At 39.1% G+C, this 19883-nt stretch overlaps 1 protein-coding gene across 1 annotated transcript in view; it reads right to left on the reverse strand.

Annotated features, from left to right (window-relative positions):
• The window catches only part of CDK14 (cyclin dependent kinase 14), a 328196-nt gene that overhangs the window by 55860 nt on the left and 252453 nt on the right, over positions 1-19883 (reverse strand). The window contains exons 13-14 of the mRNA XM_054190745.1: positions 15744-15883; positions 11527-11673 (exon numbers count right to left, since the gene is read on the reverse strand). Coding sequence (XP_054046720.1) covers positions 11558-11673; positions 15744-15883 — 256 coding nt within the window. The 3' untranslated portion in view covers positions 11527-11557. The remainder of the gene's footprint in view (positions 1-11526; positions 11674-15743; positions 15884-19883) is intronic.

Below are 19883 nucleotides of genomic sequence, written 5' to 3' on the forward strand. Positions count from 1 at the left end.
TGAGCTCTGTTATAATTAAACTTGCAACAGAAACACATCTTTTTACAACAGCAGCTTGCAAAGAAACCCCAACTCCACTGCATCCAGAAAACAAAACACTGCCCCATGTTAATAATGAATGCAGCTCATATCTACCACATTCTGTTAAATTGCTAAAATTGCCCAGATAAACCATTTGAGACTACGTCAGGTTTAATTAATACAACATGACCTGATCATTTCCACAGTTGGGAAGAAAGAAGTTGGCGTTCTTTAAATCCAGAGCTCAACCTGGAGATTATGCTAAGTTGCTTCATTCATAGTCCACACTCCTCCACACATGTCAGGAGGACAGCATTTGTCCCCTCCAGTGATAAACAAATTATACATGAAATCAATTCCACTTCACAATAATTTTCCCTATTGGGTATTATCTTTCCTCCTCTGCTCCCTCCAGTTAAGCTTGCATCCTGTAACTTGCTAATGAGCTGGGGGCTTTCTGTTCCAGGTGGCACCCCCTGCCTCGAAGTCATGACATTTCCCATTTCGAATGCTGCTGGCATTTTTCGACAGCTCCTGCTAACTAGCCTTTTTGACCTGCACTAAGAGGAACTCATCTGATCGAATCCTCTAACCTGCCAATCACGCCAGCAAATGATCTTCACAGTCACTCCCAAGGCAGGAGGGGGGAAAAAAAAGGGAGAGCGAGAGAGGGGGAGCGAGGGAGAAAGCTAGTGAGGGAGTGATGGAGTAGGCAAGCAGGCAGCCTCTGCAGCTACCTAATGAGAGTACTTTAAGTCTCTGAGGCAGCTGAAACATTGAAAAACTGGTGGGAAAATTAGGACAGAACGGAATGTCTGGTGCTGTAATTACTGATTTCTTTCCACCTTGAGATCATTTTGAGAGCAATACCTCCGAGATGTGCCATTTTCTGAAGAACACAAGTTAATTTTACCATATAAATAGAAAACAGATATATTTTTCCCTGCCAGCATCAATATGCAAACCTTATAATTCTGGTCTGCCAAATGGCGTTCTTTACAGAATTAATTAGGAGCTGTAAGCTCGTTAAATGAGTGTCTTCACCTAGGGATGATTATGAGTATTTTTTGTTGTTGATGCAAGCCATAAATAGCATTTTTAACCTAATTTAAATGCTGGCAACATTTACACCTCTGTATTTACAAGTGTCTGCACACAGATACGTAAAACAACAAATACAGTATCTACATAGTCTAGATGTGACTTTGTGGGCTGAAAACAAGCAGAGTCATGATAATGACTCAGTTGTTTTGATTTTGTTCATTTTATGATGTGACAGATGACTTACTGCTAAATCTTTCAAGCACACCAGGACAGATTTAATTGTGTAGATTCTTTTTGCCTCCAGATAACTAGTTTTGGCCCTAATCAAACTTAGGAGGTGGACTGTAAGCTAACTAGATTTTAATACACATGCAATGCACATACTGAACTAAAGAGGTGTTAAAAGAAATTGTGCAATAAGAATTTCAGGAAGACAACTTAAATAAAAAGGCTTATACCACGCTGTGACCACATTGTTACAATATACACACCAGAAAATATAATGCACAATCAGTCCTTCTATTAATGTCAAAAGACGGTTACAGATATGGCTGTACAGAATTAATAGGTAGGTAGTAATGGCAGAGAATGATCACCCATAACTACTAATTCAAAATACATATATGCTCCAAACCAACATTAATAATTTATAACAAGACCACAAAATTATGGAAATACCCAATTCTGTTTCCACTTCTTAAAATATCTGAAGATACTGTTTCAATGTTATTCTTCTATATTATATATTCTTATTGGAGAATTTAGTATTTTTTTTCTGATTTTTTTTTGATTTTCCTCCTCAGACTTTTCATAGCAATTTAACAATAGGAGTATGTGGGAAACCCATCCACCCTCACCCCAGCTTATGGGACAGAATAAATTGATGTATTTTTATTAACTGAGTTGTAAACTATTGTGGGGAGAGTCTTGCCTAAAAATGCAGCAGCTAGAAGTATTCAGCGCACATTTACTTTAATGGCTGTTGCCTCCAGAGCCAATTTTGCAGTGGTTGGTTTAGTTTCTTTGTTTCATAGAGAATCAGGCAATGTAAACTACAGGCTCGAAATAGCAACACAAAGCTCGCTCTCCACAGAAACAATTCTGGTATACGGCATTACTAAAATTCGTTTTTTGTTTACGATTTGGCTGAAACTAAAATGTTCTGTTAATTCTGAATGCTGCAAATGATGCCTGAGAGGTGATGCCTCTCATTAGCTTTGCTGTCTCTCTGGGTTACGGGCCGTGTGTCAGCACTGGAAGCCTCTGCTTTGTCTGCAGACCTCAGTTTCTCCCCTTCAGTGGTTCCACTTTTCCTCTTAGACAAAGCCTAACTGAGGAGTCACGTGAGGAAATAATCCTAAAGGAGAGGTGACTGTCCATGGGAGAATAGGGAGAGTTTAGACCCGCTTTTGCCTCCCTCCCAGTCATTGTCATTTATACATTGTCCTCTCTGCATTCAAATGTCATCCCAGACTATCGGCCCACTGCAACTCAAACGGCCTTTCATGCCTAGAAACTTCTTAAAGCATCAACGGACCACAAAGACCGTCTAGTGGGAATCGCTTGCTATCCTAATATTAATAAGACAATACAGTGCACTTATGGCACAGAGGATTCCACCTTCCGGATCTTAAATTTAAGAACAAACAAACTGGGAAGACAGATAAACAGATTTGCAACTGGGCAAATGCAAATATCACTAATTATCTTTCCTATAGCATAAGAGACTGTTAAATTAAAAACCTCTACACTAAAAATTATTTGAAAATGAATCTTCATAGTGCTGAAGGCAAGTTATCATGCATTAGAAATGAACTGAAAACAGGCTCCAGACTATGCAACGGTACAAGAAAATATGATATCGTCCCTTGACAAAAGTTCATCCCTAACAGTAGTAATGCTTCCTTTTTCTTCTGCCAGTTCTGCAGCTGATTTGGCCATGAAATATTGCAACTTAAATAAAAATCAGGCCAGAAAGTATGTAGCCACTAATTTCACACAGAATAACATGGAGTATATAACTGCAAGGAAGACGTAAATCTCTCCTAGCCGTGGAGGTTTGAAATACTTGTCCTACCGAGCACAGTAGGTAATAATAAATATGAAGTCCTCCTCTCTCTATCCTGCCTCTTTTCTTTTCCTCATGGGGGATGCCGATATCTGTTGGAGGGACAACACAGCAGGGCGTAAGCCATTCAGAAGGTTCCTGGAATGCCTTGATGATAACTTCCTTCTCCAAGTGATAGATAAGCCAATGAGGAGAGGAGCTATGCTGGATCTTGTTCTCGCCAACAAGGAGGGGCTGGTGGGGAATGTGAAGCTCAAGGGCAGCCTTGGCTGCAGCGACCATGAAATGGTGGAGTTCAAGATCCTTAGGGCAGCAAGGAGGGCACACAGCAAGTTTGCTACCCTGGACTTCAGGAGAGCAGACTTTGGCCTCTTCAGGGATCTGCTTGGTAGAGTACCATGGGATAAAGGTCTGGTGGGAAGAGGGACCCAAGAAAGCTGGTTAATATTCAAGGATCCCCTCCTCCAAGTTCAGGAGTGATGCATCCCAACAAAGAGGAAGTCATGCAAAAATGTCAAGAGACTTCCATGGACGAACAAGGAGCTCTTGGACAAATCCAAAGTCAAAAAGAAAGCCTACAGAGGGTGGAAGAAAGGACAGATAACCTGGGAAGAACACATAAAAATTCTCTGAGCAGCCAGGGATCAGGTTAGGAAAGCTAAAGCCCTGATAGAATTAAATCTGGGCAGGGACATCAAGAGCAAGAAGAAAAGCTTCTACAGGTAGGTCAGTGATAAAAGGAAGACTAGGGAAAATGTGGGACATCTCTGGAAGGTAACGAGAGATCTGGTCACACATGATGTGGAGAAGGCTGAGGTACTCAACAACTTTTTTGCCTCGATCTTCACAAGCAAGGGCTCTAGCCATACCACCCAAGTCACACGAGGCAAAGGCAGGAACTGGGAGAATGAAGAACTGCCCACTGTAGGAGACGATCAGGTTTGAGACCATCTAAGGAACCTGAAGGTGCACAAGTCCATGGGACCCAATGACATGCATCCGCAGGTGCTGAGGGAACTGGTGGATGAAGTTGCTAAGACACTATCCATCATATTTGAGAAGCCTTGGGTGTCCAGTGAAATTCCCACTGACTGGAAAAGGAGAAACATAACCCCCATTTTTAGAAAGGGGAAAAATGGAAGACACAGTGAACTGGTCAGTCTTACCTGTGTGCCCAGCAAGATCATGGAGCAGATCCTCCTGGCAACTCTGCTAAGGCACATGGAAAATAAGGAGGTGAATGGTGACAGCCAACATGGCTTCAGTAATGGCAAATTGTGCCTGACAAATCTGGTGTCCTTCTAGGAGGGGATTACAGCATTGGTGGAAAGGGGATGAGCAACTGACGTCATCTACCTGGACTTGTGCAAAGGATTTGACACTGTCCCGCACACCATCCTTGTCTCTAAATTGGTAAGACATGGATTTGATAGATGGACCACTCGGTGGATAAGGAATTGTCTGGATGGTTGCAGTCAAAGAGTTGTGGTCAACGGCTCAATGTCCAAGTGTTGACCAGCGCCAAGTGGTGTTTCTCAGGTGTGTCGGTATTGGGACCGGAGCTATTTAACATCTTAATTGGTGACATGGACAGTGGGATCGAGTGCACTCTCAGCAAGTTTGCTGATGACACCAAGCTGTGTGGTGCAGTTGACACACTGGAGAGAAAGGATGCTATCCAGAGGGATCTGCACAGACGTGAGAGGTGAGCCAGTATGAACCTGATGATGTTCAACAAGGCCAAGTACAAGGTCCTGCACCTCAATCGGGGCAATCCCAGGCACAAATACAGGCTAGGTGGAGAATGGACTGAGAGCAGCCTTGAGAAGGACTTGGGGGTGTCAGTGAATGAGAAGCTCAACGTGAGCCGGCAATGTGCACTTGCAGCCCAGAAAGCCAACCACATCCTGGGCTGCATCAAAAGAAGCGTGGCCAGCGAGGGAGGTGATTCTGCCCCTCTACTCCACTCTTGTGAGATCCCGCCTGGAGTTCTGCATGCAGCTCTGGATCCCCCACCATAAGAAGGACACGGACCTGTTGGAGTGAGTCCAAGGAGGGCCAGAAAGATGATCATAGGGCTGGAGCACCTCTCCTATGAAGACAGGCTGAAAGACTTGGGGTTGTTCAGCCTGGAGAAGAGAAGGCCCCAGGGAGACCTTATAATGGCCTTCCATTACCTAAATGGGACCTACAGGAAGGATGGGGAGGGACTCTGTATCAGGGAGTGTAGTGATAGGACAAGGGGTAACAGTTTTAAACTGAAAGAGGGGAGATTTAGATTAGATATCAGGAAGAAATTCTTTATTGTGAGGGTGGTGAGGCACTGGAACAGGTTGCCCAGAGAAGCTGTGGATGCCCCATCCCTGGAAGTGTTCAAGGCCAGGCTGGATGGGGCTTTGAGGAACCTGGTCTAGTGGGAGGTGTCCCTGCCCAGGGCAGGGGGGTTGGAACTAGATGATCTTTAAGGTCCCTTCCAACCCAAACCATTCTATGATTCTATCCCTGTGGCATACTGTGGAACGTGATGGACATCTGCAGGGATGGTTGCTCTACCCTCAGTCACCACGTGTCGCTTACGGGAGACAAGGGGTTTATATGAAGACAGCCTTGCACTGGCCAGCTCTTTTCTCAGTCCATTTCACCCTCTGTGCAGAGTCTACTGAATATAGTGGACTTTTCTTTATGGCTGAACAGAGGGCAAAATTCAGTCCATAACTCTCATTTTAGACTTTAGGAACAAGATAATAAATTCTTAGATATCAAGAGGAGAATGTAGTCCAATGCCTGGAGTTTTTCACTTGTGTGCTAAATTTAGGGAATATTCTATCAGTGTGGTGATCTTATTCTTTGATATTAAGTAAAGCACAGCTGGAACAGTCTCATAAAACCATTATGTTGTTAACATATGAAAATAATGGCACTAAAAGTATTAGCCAAAAAATACCTTGGATCCTGCAGTTATCTTTCACAGCTTAATACTAATTTAACGTTTTACAAAATTGATGTTATAATTTCAACTCTGTTTAGTACTGTCATTACTGGACTCAAACCCAAATTGCTTTCAGCTGCCCACCACAACTGCATCTTATTAGCCTTTTCAAGAAAGCCAATTTATGCAAATCCAGTATTAGTTAAATAATTAAACTGACCCTCAACATTCATGTATAGACATTGTCTGGCACTAAAAGATGCAAGAGAAATTTAAACCTCCCGTCTTTAGGGCTTAGGCCTCCATCTTTTCAACTGCAGCAGCACAATGACTGTTTGTACACATCTATTTGAATCCATCTATTAAAAAAACAGAAGTGTATTTTAAAAAATGAAACTTAACTGCTGTGCTTTTATAACTCTGCTTTTCTCTCCCAAGCAGGGTTTACAGTGAATTTCAAGATCTCACACCTATAAGGCACTACTGGCTACTTTCAGCTTTTGTTTAAATCAACAGTGAAAAAATCTGGCTGACATACAGTAACTCAGTTCAGAATTTCTCTTTTATGCAGACCTTTCTCCTCTGAATTTTCTACAGTTTTATCCCCTGAAGCTGGGGAGATGAAGACTTAGAAGCACAGTATATGTTTTTGCACGGTGATTCAGCAACACTGGGATAGCCAGGACAGAGGAAATGCAGGGGAGCAGCGAATGAGAATGGCTTTTCAATACTGACTGCTGGACACATACACTGCTGGACTATAGCTTCCCTGCGGCTCGACAAGGGCAAAGCAGGCAAAAATCATGTTCCCACATAGCAGTGCTGAAGGGGCACTCTTACAGAAGGTGTAAATGTAAAACTGAGGATGACAAACAAAAATGAAACTGTTTGGATGGGGATGCAACAACAGTCACCTCTCTAGCTAGCAAAGAGGAAAAGGCAATTTTAGGTAACGATTCTGCGCTGCTGAACATCCCTCGTAAGAAACAACCAAATCAGTAACTGGCACTTTTTGCCATTATAGTGGTAACTGTCACCTCTTCAGCTTTATTCTGTTTTACATAGCTGAGCTGACCTGAATGACGCCATCATCCCTTTGATTGGCTGGGCTGGTGGCAGTTGCTGGCTTAAATGGACACAGAAGAAAGAATTCAGCATCCTGCGATTGAAATTCAGGATTGCTCGGATGCATGTGCGTGTGGTGAAGCAATACAAATAAAGACCGCTTTTTGTTTTGCTCCAGTGAATTGTCAAAGAGATTTAGAAAGCCAGGGGATCTCATTATGGTAATACAGGTTAAATGCTTTAAAAGCATATGGTGTTACCATCCTGAATGAAGCTGTCCCTGCCGGCTCCGGGAAGCAGACAATAGGCCAGAAGCACATCTCGTGTCTCTGGTCCGCCAATGGGAACTGGGGATTATAAATCACCACGAGAAAACATTGCGTGCTATCTGGTATCAGGTAATGCCTTGTCTTTTCAATTACAATTTGACTCATCCTTCTCCAGTGAAGAACAAGCTCTACCCATGTATTCCACTGGCCACAGGATAAAGCAGCCTAGAGTTTCTTATGGTCCATTCACGTCGCAATAAAATATCTGTAGAGATGGGTGAATACTATATGAATAAATCTCAACAGTCTGTGTAGCAGTGGGGAATGGGGAATGCTTCCACAGAGGTGCTTGCTGCCCAAGGGGAAACAAAATAGCAGTGAAAACCATCGGCCAAAAAATAAAAATATTTTGCTTTATTACAAAGCTTTAAAGATGCTTGGATATGGCCAGAAGGTCCCATATAATTCACTGCTAAACTGATTCTTCTTCGCGAAATGGAGCTCATTACCACATCTTCTTAATTTTCTCCAGTAGGGGGCAGTCTCAAAAAGATCTTGGTAACTTCAAATGTCAGCTCTTTCCCCATGGGCACTGAAATAACATGTTGTCTCTCTCTTGGAGCCCATGACAATGACACAGTGTACGCCACAAAGACCCTATTAGTAGTCTGGATCTGACAAGGATTATCCAGGTTTTCAGAAACAGGTTACTGCTACTTCAGAGAGTTTTTTGGATTTGTAAGCAGCTATGCTGCAAACAGGCAGCTGAAGAACAATATTTTAGACAGTAGAAATTCTCAGGGATGCAGCAGTTTCCTCAGCTGCTCCTTGCAGCTATTTCTCAGGGCAGCAGACGAGCTCTAACAAATGACGATGGAGCCATTTACAAAGTTACTGCCTTTAGCTCCTCTCCTTTACCAACCTGCCAGAAACTGCTGCTTCCAAAGCTGGCAGATGATGATGTTTACCCATATCTCAGCCATTCCTGGGCAAAACCCTGTCTCTTTATTTTCCAAACCCTAAAGAAAGGTGGATTTAAAGCAGTGGGTACACTATTAACTTCTGGCAAGTGTGTGGAGAGAAAACAGCAGGCCGTAATTTGTTAGATTATCACACCAAGATTTGTCGCAGCTTCTTTGTTGGCGCTCTCAATTTTATTTTCTATTCTACCCTGAAAAAAGGAAATTAGGAACACTTGGAAGGATGGACCAGACAAAAGACATAAGACTGGAATTTCTTTCCACACCATCAACATTCTGGAGGGGGTTGAAGATGGTTTCTTCATTTTTTTGTGTGCAAGTCTTCTAATTAATTCCTTTATAATATATAAAAATATATAAAATGTATAAAACCCAGAAACACACACACATACGTCAGAGGATTCACAGAGCAACTATCTACAAATTTTTCTCTTTTACAGCTTCCTAATGTATATTGGAATACTTCAAAATTCCAGCCCCTACCACCTCTATATATCCATAAAGTCGATTCAAGAAGATGGGTAGAACACGTATGTACCTGCCTTGTCCAGGAGACAAGCTATAAGTATTTGTTTGCCTCTATTTTTTTCATAATCTGATCTATTTCCTTGCAGTATTGGCACCTTTTAGTTTTCCTTTATCCTCACTAGCTGTGATGTTATCAGACCATTCTTGTTGACAATTTAACAGCTCGTTCTGCTTTCTTCCCTAACTCTACTTGTCTCGCTTACCTGTTAACTTCATGGCCCTGGAGAGCTACTGTCATCTTTCTTTTTGCTGTTTATGCACCTTTTTGCCTCACTGAGCCTTGTGAATGGAGACTTTAACTGAATATCTCATAATAAATTCCCCTTCCTTAATGCTACTACCCTGCTTACTGCAACTCCAGTCCTCTGCTAGAATAACTGACTCAGGTTCTAACTCATCGATTTTACCGATTGAACATCCTACTGGCGAGTCACCACTCTACTGCTTAAAATCAGAGCCACCTGCTATTCAGATTAAGCCTTCACCAGACGTCCTTTTCACATTATCAAAACTGCAGTCTTTTTTCCCCAACTCCTTTCGCTCTCCACACTGACTCTTACTTCCTCTTGCTTGGTGGTCTCATCCTTTCAAAGGGTTCCACCCATGCTAACAATCTGTCACCCAGGTCCAGGTTCCATGTCCATATTTCTTCTGCCTCCCCTGCTATTCTAGTTTAATCTCATCAGTCCTCAGCTCTCTACATTGTAAAAGTAAGAGGACTTCTGTTTGGTATTATTAGTCTTCCAGTGTTACCTGCTGCTCCCCGTCTTATATCACAAGTCAAATACTACAACAGAGAACTGATATTTTATTGCACTGTAAGCACCTAACACAAGAAAGTCCCAAGCCATCATGGAAAACGGTAATCAATAATGAACACGTGTCACAACATTTATTAAGTGCTGCCAGATCTTACACAATGTAAGGTGCTATTCTGTATTAAAGCTGTGGTTAAGTAGCCACAACCGTACAGCGATGTGTGTCAAGGCTGGCTCTCTCTTCCTGCTTACACATAACATTTTAAAACGTCGTCTGTATCTGCTTTCAGTAAGAATGGTCAAACGATTCTCTTTTGTGCTATTTTGCATGCTCTTTTGCAAATACAAACTTTCTATTGCATACTGTATATACGAAAAATTACATTTGTTTGGAAGCCAGAGAAAGGAGATTCTGTACATGAGAAAGGAGATTCTGTACATAAGCTTCAAAATAAAAGGTCTTTAGCACAGATGGGCACATTCTAAATTTACTTTAGATGGATGATATGTAACGTTAGAACAGACAAGGTTGAAGAGATGTCTGCAGGGACACAGCCCCAGGAAAAAGTAGGGATTAGCTTGTCAATAAAGATGTAAACAGACTGCTCTGAGGCAGCCTTATTTCTGACATTAGAAAATCTTAAATGGTTTGCTGGCGAAGAGCATGTGCAAAAATTGGGGCACGCTGTCAAGACCAAAATCTATTCATTTCAGTTTTTCAGTAGTTGCTGCCTGTCAGGCAAACAGTCTCCACAACATGACAGGGTTAAAAAATTATTGCACATAAACATTCAACAGTAAAACTGAATATAATTCATTAGAGAAGGTTATATCCGATACTGTAGCAAGCAGACTTAGATAAAGATAGACTTCATGAGAGTATCAACTACATTTATATCACACCATACATTTGAATATGTACACGAGCAGCATGTGCATTTATCTCAGCTCCTAGAACTTCCATAACAAGCTGCTATAAAAGACTCAACATGCAAAAGCAACCGTGACTTTAAAAAATAAAAGGCAGGCCTAGGTTTTTAAACGAGACAAATCTGCACTTTGGGTACTTTGTGAAACACTGTGAGTATGAAACTATTTAGAGAAGTATAATAAGCAAATCAGCTATATAAAAGGACACCGCTAATCTGGAAGAGTCTGTCAAGTGGTAGATCCCACTGAACAAACACTGGGGTGAGGCATAGGGTCAGAAGAGAGTTAATGCCGCAATGTAACAACCACCATTCCCTTACTTTAAGCTAGGAAGTAGCCTCTCTACTCACCTGCCCTTCACAGGTTCTGTTCTATTCTTAGAATATCTGAAGTCATATTACACACTATTCCACTGCTGAATAAATAGGGTTAAAAAGATGAAACATTGAATGAAAGCCATCTGGGAACAAAACCAGTTCTAGTAGATCCAGTGATACAGATCAAATTCATTAACATAACAGCACCTCTGACTCCATCAAGAACATCCTTCTGCTATCAAGTCTACCAAACCTACTAAATCAATCATATTTGTCCTTGCCCCAAAGTTAACAACAGAACTGGCAACAGATAATTTTATCTCGTCTTATCTTAACCAGAGGAAAAGAATATCAGTCCAAATTAAAGGCAACCTCGTGCTTAATCTGCTGGCACCGACTTCTGCGATATTTTCAACCTGTCAGTGACACTGATCCTGCCCACAACGCCAGGAACGTACACTCCTCATATTGATCATCTATACTGCAAAAACAGATTATCTGCCTGAACATGAGCAATTTGAGAAATGTGCAGTTGAATTTTATAGTTTATTTCTCTAGAAAGGACTAAAATAGAGAGTATTTGCAAAAAGATACACCTTCCAATAATCATGTCTTACCTGCATTATCAGTTGTGAACATAGGTATTCTTCAATGTTTGCTGTTTGATACACCTTTGCCATAACTATTGTTTTTTCCAAAGACTCGCATGCTTTCTCCAGTCTCTGTCTGTAATCTTACATTCGGTACAGTAAAAATAGAAGACACTGCAAAAAAAAGTGGCAGTTCAGAAACTTTGATTTTTTCCGCAAAAGCAGTAATTTAAAAATAATTAGTTAATATACATGGCAAACACAGCACTTGGCAAATATATACAGCTTTTACATATATCACCTATTCCCACTGGAAAGAACCTGCATACACGATGGCGGAAGCTGGAGGATGCAAACGTTCTCAGTTGCATCCATCTAAAAAAACCTTTTTCCAGGGTGTGTGTGTTTGTTTCTTTGTCCTTACACTGCTATATAATTCATATTTTCCAGTTTGAAATTTCCTCTCTGACAGTATTTAGAAATAAATAGGAATGTGAAAAAATGCAGCAAGTTTTTTCAATAACTTGACATCATGTATCACATCCTCAAAATCCTGATGCCAGTAGAACTGAGATATTTTGTTGTACTTCATTCCATTAACTCTTAAAGACAACCAAGCTTGTTAAGAATATCTCAACAACTCAAATAGCTTTTACATAAAGTAATCCCCTTCTGCATGAGCTAGAAAAACCTTGAAGAGTTCCGCATAACACCAGGCAACTATTTATGAGTAGACATGATGATATTAACCACAGGATCAAACTGAAAATGGTTAAAGACTCACACATTAATGATACAAAACCTCCTTTTTACTTAGGATGCCTCAATCTGGTGGGGAAAAATCACTGACTTTTAATACCTTCTAAGAACAGATGTCCATATAAAAATATCCTCAGAGAGCTGCCACCGCGTGATTGCATGAGCAAATGTTAATAGACTGTCTGTTTAGAGAATTGATCAGGGCCGGAACAGTTTTCTTTGTTTTCGCACGAACAACTACCACAGCTGTAAGTTTTTGGAGCCACTCTTTCATTTTTATGAATTTTAAAGACCCAGCTATTGTTTTACCCACAGTATCTTACGACTGTATTTTTGACATCTCAACTTGCATTTGATATTCTGCTATCCTTGGTAACACACATTCTATGCAAACATATATTCTATGAAAATAAATCAATATGAGCTCTCAAATATGAAAGCAGAAAAGGGGGAGGACTAATTTTTTTTCTTCAACAGAAAATAAGAAGTACACATATTTACTAAAAGCAGTTAACCTACAGATTACTGCTCCAGTCTGAGATGAATGAAGGCTGTGTTTCTTCATCAACTGTGTTGTATTCCCAGACAATATTTTTTTGGCAGAATTGCACAACTCAACTTTTTAATGTAATATTTTTTAAAAATGAAAGTGGCTACATGATGGCTCATCTGGAAACTGAACTTCTAACTCAGTTGAAATGATGCCTTGACTTGAAACCGAACAAAAAAAAAAAAATCAAAATTTTGCTTCTCACAGGAACTTATTTTGCACACATTTTAAAAATAAAACAGAAGATCAAAATGTTATCCTGCAATATATTACATAGAATAAATTCATAGTACAAAAGTCAAAACAAGAAGAGAACATGAAACACTTCTTTTTGACTTTCTCAACGTAGGTAGAGTCACCATACTTTTGTGAAATACTGTGATTCCATAGAAACAATATTTTCTGATGGAAAATCATTTCACTGTGGTTTTTTTTTCCCTCTCTCTCTTTCTTCCTCCTCACCTGAGAGCCTTTCCTTGGTTTTTAGTGCTAAATCACCGAATTTGCAATTCAGCATTAGGAGTATGTTGGACAAAACATATTCCATGATGAATACATCAGGGATTTGTAAAATCGCAGTGGTGTCTTGATTGGGAGGCAGCAGATTTTGTGTGTACACACACTTCTGTTGTGCATAAAGTCTCAATGTATTTATACCTACATTTCATTAATTATCAATAGCAAGTCTTTCCCAACGTAAAATATTAACCCAGAGAAGCAGAATCACAAAAACTGGTAATTTCACTACAGAGTAAACATTTTCCCAACTCTCCAAAGTATATGACTTCTTTGTTTTGTAAATATGTTTACAAGTATATCCAAGTCATACTAAACAGAAATGATTGTAGTATTTGATACTGGGATTGTCCTTTCTTGCATCTGGATTTATGCTTCATAATGATTATCTACTAGACACAGAAACAGTCTTTCTGTAACTCAAAATTTTACTGGAGGCATTTAGAAGAACCTTGCTTTAAAATATAATGATTTTTCATCTTTATTCTCCCCCCTTCAAAAGGTTTCACTGCTCCTGATGTTTAACGTTATGCAAAGACGTGTTTCTGCCAATGAATATCGCCTTATGGTTATGCTTCTGCAAATAACCTGCTGTGAGCTGATAAAAGGATTAATGCAGCCAAAATTCTTAATCTGTGAAATTACAAATTAAATTCTCATATTAAAAATACCACCCTGAGGTATTTTTTGTGGTTTTAATTCCCCTCTGGTGTTCTGCATACATTGTGCTTGTTAATGACTAGGACAAGACTGTCTCTGTTGGCAGCCTGCTGCAGAGTGATAATGTGTAGGCATTTACTTCACTGATAGAACTGGATTTAACCACTGACTGATAAACTAAGTGGCAAGTGGGTAATAAGTCCATATTAACAGAAAAGTACTACTGCAGAATTCAGAATTCAAAATCCTGGCTAGACTAAATCACACAGTCAGAGGGATTGAGATGTCACCACTGCAGAATGATTTTTGTTTTCCATTTAGTGGAAAAAGGCATTCTTGATGTTTCATTAGTTCTGAAGAAATGAATCTCTCTGCATCAGTTTCAGCAAAGACAGCCTTAATTTACACGACATCCTTTGAATTTACAGCTTATGAAGTACCGCAGTCAGCAAACTGAGTGGTGGGTTAGCGTGGCAGAAGAGGAAACTGGGAATCTATTTGCAGAGGAAGGACATGGCCTATGCCAGAGACAGTGATGGACAAAAATTAGTGGTCCTAGTTTGGTTTTAATGTTCGTATTCTAAAAGTGGGAGAGTGCTCTTCAGAGCAGAGTCGGCAGTAGGGTGCAGCCAGGCCACAGAACCAGTGCAAAATGTAACTATTCCAGCTGTTGGGGAAGGAAATGGTAAACTTTTAGAAGATGAAAGTTTTCGTACAGACACTGGCATAAACAAAATCTATTGTGGATTAATATTCAGAAGCTGAGCTCAGTTTTTGCAAGCAAACTTCTAAATCAGCCATAGTTACACAGACACGTGCCATTGTTGCACTTCTGAACTTTTTGTCTCTAAGTACTGGATTTAGATCTTTTGCTAATAGATGTATGCTTGAAAGCAGAAAATAGCATACACTGTTCCAATGCAAGCATGCTTCTCTTCACCACATTGAGTTAAAGCAAAATGCTGACTGTTATTCCCCCGTGAAACCTATTTTTAATAACAGAATCTGAATCAAAAATATCATGCATGATAATAATTTTCCCCAGAATAAACAGTCGTGTGCTTTTAACATTGGAAAAATATATGGACAAGTACAGTATAAATGATTTACAATTATTAAGGAGATAACTGACAGCATACATGATGATAGGAACATTTTTGCCAAGTCAACTGGAATGCATTTTGTTTAATAAAAGAAATAAAAAGATGTATGCAAATACTGAAAGCATTCTCAGTTAATAATATCATCTGCCATCCTCTTCTTACACAGTCTAATTCAGCAAATTAACTGATTGTCTACTTTGTGTTTCTCAGACTTCCGAATGCCAAGTCCTTTCTTAAAGGTTACTGTTATAACAGATAGAGATTCTGTGAATCAAACACGGCTGGATTTTTATCCTGTATGCCGCAGCTAGTTAAGAAGTACTGTGTATCATAAAGTGAAAAGCACTAAATATGTAAATTGTATTTTTCCTTTTGCTTTATGACAATTCAGATAATTCTCTTGGCTGCACACATAATCAAATACAAAGATAGCTGGCTGCAGACTGCAGAGCAGAGATAGCAAAAAAAAAAAAAAAAATCCATTTTTTCCTGTGTCAAGCTAACTATGTAATTTCAAACTACACAATTGCACTCACATATTTTGTGTGTGGCTGTGTATGTCCATGAAGCCATCTGCATGAGGGTTAGCACACACGCGTGCATCTCTATGAACCAGCATCTTTGTTTTTAATTGATTGGGAGGTGGTTATACTCACTATCAGTTAACTCCCATAGCCGGGGGGGCAGATCACTGAAATACTCATGGCTCAGGGCTGCCTGTGCTGATAATCTGTTCTTTGGGAAACACTGGAGTAGTTTGGAGGCTAGATCTTCCGCGTGATTCACATAGCTCAGCCTGAAACACAAACAAGAAGGTTTTCCTGAAAAACAATCTCATTATTCTGTTTACTAATTCCATCTGCAGTCAGCACAGTCAAACACCAAGTCTTGCTAGCCAGGATAAAGACAAAGTCCGTTTGGGAGCTCTACCAGGAAAGGTATTCCTCAGGTTAGTGAGTCAATGAATTATTTCTGGATTGATAGCTCAGACTTCGTAAACATTTTACAAATATAGAGCATAAAATACACCCTATCACATACGCCCTGCCTAGTATGCTAAAGGATCATGAGCAACAGCATCTTGAAAGCAACTGTTTTGATTCTTCCATTTACATTTTATTGAGCATACTGATAGACTGAAATTTTACAGTGCTGGAAACACTACTAAACTACCTAAACCCATGAAATCCAAGCTTAAAGTAACAGCAGTATTCATACAACTTTGTGAAGTATCAAATTTTTAAATCCAATGACATGTAACACACAACATATGAATCATGTTTCGTAAAGGCATTTGTCTTTCGGGAATTCCTGACTTCTTATTTTTTCATATATCCACACAGTAGGGGACTGACTCTTCATTAGATGTTAACGCAATGCAAACATTAAATTGTAAGTGAATTATCTTTTCTAGGCTACCTAGGGTAGTCTGAGAAAACTAATTGTTTTACTGGGAGCTATATGCTTGGGAATATTTTAAGAAAATATAAACTAAAATTAATAGATTCTGAAGGGAGAGAGTAAAATGGTAATCAGCAAGATGTGGCTTGGGTCTAGTAACCTACAGCTGCCTCCTAAATTTCCAAAGCCACCAAAATTATTGTAATATGCAGTTGGAAAAGAGGTGCTGAATCTTGTTGACATCGTGTTGCTATTATTATTCGGTAACTTTATAAATTCAACCATGCCTTTGCTCGGTAAAGATCTCTTGTCAGGTAAAATGCCAAAGTGGACAAAAGGTCTCCTATTTTTCAATGCAGTGTTTCCCAAAACTGATAGAGTAGCCTGCAGTACAAAAAAAGATGGTGTTATCCTCTAAAATCAATAATCCTGCAGCACGTTTCATGCAAATGTTCATTTCTGTTCAGCTCAAGCTGACTTTCCGGAAAGCCATTCAAGGAAGATGGATTAAACAGAGTTATTCTTTTATTTTCACATACTTAATATTGGGCTGACATGGCATAATTTATAAGCATCAGTGTATGCACAGGTGAAAACTATTTCTGCAACAAAGAACAGATAACACTGAAAACATTAAATGAAAAAATAAGTTATCACAGTGAAAACTTTTAAGTCAGTCACAAATGTCATAGACACAACTTTCACAAATTTTTGTCCATGCCATACAACACTCGATATGAAAAAAAAACCCCAACTTTAAAGGCAAAAGCATCTCTGCTAAACTATGTGCTGGAATATGTATGATACACTGATATTTGCAATGATTCCAAAAATATGCCACTGGCTACCTTTTTAATTTCTAGCAACTGTACGCTAGATAGGAATTTTTGAATATTGTGCCTATCTGATATCTTTTTCAGAACAGACAGGATATTTGTCCAGAAATTCCCAGGGATGAATGGTCCAGAAGTGCTGACCACATCAGTACATTATTTCTCATTAGCCATGATTTTACAGAACCCCCAGGATTAGGATTTGGAATTGTTAGTCTAGGTTAAACAGATGCTAAACTTTAGTGTTTCTGACGGGCATAACTTTTCTGTTTTCATTTTCAATTCATGACAAAACAAAGGCACCTTGAACGAAACAGTCATTGCCTATAAATTACAACAGATTCCTTAAACTACCAGATTATAGAAATTAATTCAGCTTCTTTGAAAATTACAGGAAAGTTCATTACAGAACACAGCAAAATACCAAGAGAAAAGGCTATTCTTAACAAAGAAAGGAAAAGGAGAGGTAAATATTCAGTGAGAACTGGTATTAATTCTTCTACACACCCAAAATTCCCATGGATTGGTGATTATATTGAGTCTATGAGAACTGTCTTGCCTAATTCCACCTGCACCAATTATTTGGTCAGAGGTCCTGGCAAATCATTTCACCAATATATTTTTTCCCCACAGAGGTGGCTGCATCATTTTTTGGAGCCATAGTAAACTTGGTCTATCTTGAATGAAAACTTCTGTTAAGTCAGAAAAATGAACTCACTTAAATAAGTAATGAAATATTACCCTCCAATGTAAGAATTCCTTACCTGATTCATACATAGAGTGAAGATGCTAATTAAGTATGGCAAAGCGAAAGAAAAGAACATTCAAACATTAATGAATTCTGAATCGCAGGTGAAATTACGGATGATGACACCCTAGTTCCTCCATGCTCTTGAAGAGAGTAATGCCAACATTTTGACTGTCACCAGCAGTATGTCTTGGCATATTGCTAAGATTTTTTTTTTAGCAAGAAAATCAGATTAACTAATATAAAGTGAAAATATTTTGAGTAGGAAGCCAAAGTCACCTTCCCAGTTTAGAAACAAAAAAGATACCCATTCACTGAGATGAATCAAGAAGCCAAAGATAAGTATCAAATAATCAGCAGATTACACATTAATACAATATAGACCCAACAAAAATATCTAGGGCTGCAACACAGTCACATCAATTAATGAAATACTTGTGAATAAATCCATCAAAATTAGAAATGGTTTTATAATTAATAAATAGAAAAAAGAATAAATTCATTGCACAGTCTGCAAAAATAGTTCAATCTGCTATAATTATTAGATTTACTTGCCCCAATAACACTCCGAATAGTGCCGGGGGGGTTGTGGGGGTGGTGTTAGTTGTTTCTATAGTGCTTTGAAGATTCCAGTCACCACATTATTCGTAATATGTTCCCAAGCATTTATAGATTTTAAACTCAGAAGGGACCATAACAATCAAGTCTCACCTCCTGTGAAATACAGGCCAAAGAAGATCATCCAAGTAACCCATGGATCAAATCATCACTTTTAGCTAGGCTCAGCTGATTCTTTAAAATTCTGCATCAAAGTTCTAACTTTGTTTATGGAGCTTTGCACAGCAATGAAAAAATTCTTCTCCAAAACCCACGTCTTCTGTAAAGTCACTTCTGGAAATCAGTGGATGCTGCAAAAGGCATATGCATGTGGGCTCCTAAGGTTCTCAGTCTTAACAGCGGAATGCATGACTAATTTTACTGCTTTGTTTAAGGACAAGCTATTCTTTTACTTATGAAAAATGCACTGTATGATCATGTATTTAAATTACATCTACTACATCAGAATTGTCTGGAGAAACCCATTTAGTGCATAACCTCAGCGGTCTGGAATGTCAAAACCTTTGGTTTTGCTTCTTTCCTTTTTTTTTTTTTTTTTTTTTTTTTTGGCCAATAGTCTCTTTAAAATCTCCTCCGTAAATATTAACAATTTTTCTGATGTAAGTTTGAAATATGATTCCTCAATAGGGACAAAGGCTGAATTTTCTGATGGGGTTCAGTAGTTAAGTATCTAATACAGAAAAGTTAACAGGAAGAACTAAAGAAAAAAAAAAGATTTGATTTTTAAACATACCTCCTTCAGTATGTGACAGGATGGAATTTCACACAATATGGCTTTGTGTCTAAAACATAATAGCATGTTTTGTCTCACAGCAGTAGGGCCATATAGGAACTTGGCATGCATGATATGGCAAGTCTCAATATTCACGCTTCACTTACTGTCACACTAATCACTGAGAAATAGTTACTGGCCATGACAGCATACATACTTTCAGAAAATGTAGTGTACAGCAGAATACAGAGAAACCTTTTGCAGTGAGTATTAAGTAATATGTAGATATTGTTTTAAGAAATAGTGAGAATATTTTTTCAGACCTACTCTGATGACATTTGTGAAACATATTGATTTTCAACTTAATCCCAAATGCTATATACAGCCTTAGCTCAAGAAAAATAAACACCGTATGAACCTGTCTCACTTTAAACATATATGAATCTGACTAGACTTGAGCAGTTGTAAATGTCATTGGATTACA

This window comes from Rissa tridactyla, chromosome 2 (genome assembly GCF_028500815.1).
Source record: "Rissa tridactyla isolate bRisTri1 chromosome 2, bRisTri1.patW.cur.20221130, whole genome shotgun sequence".
Classification (NCBI taxonomy): Eukaryota; Metazoa; Chordata; class Aves; order Charadriiformes; family Laridae; genus Rissa; species Rissa tridactyla.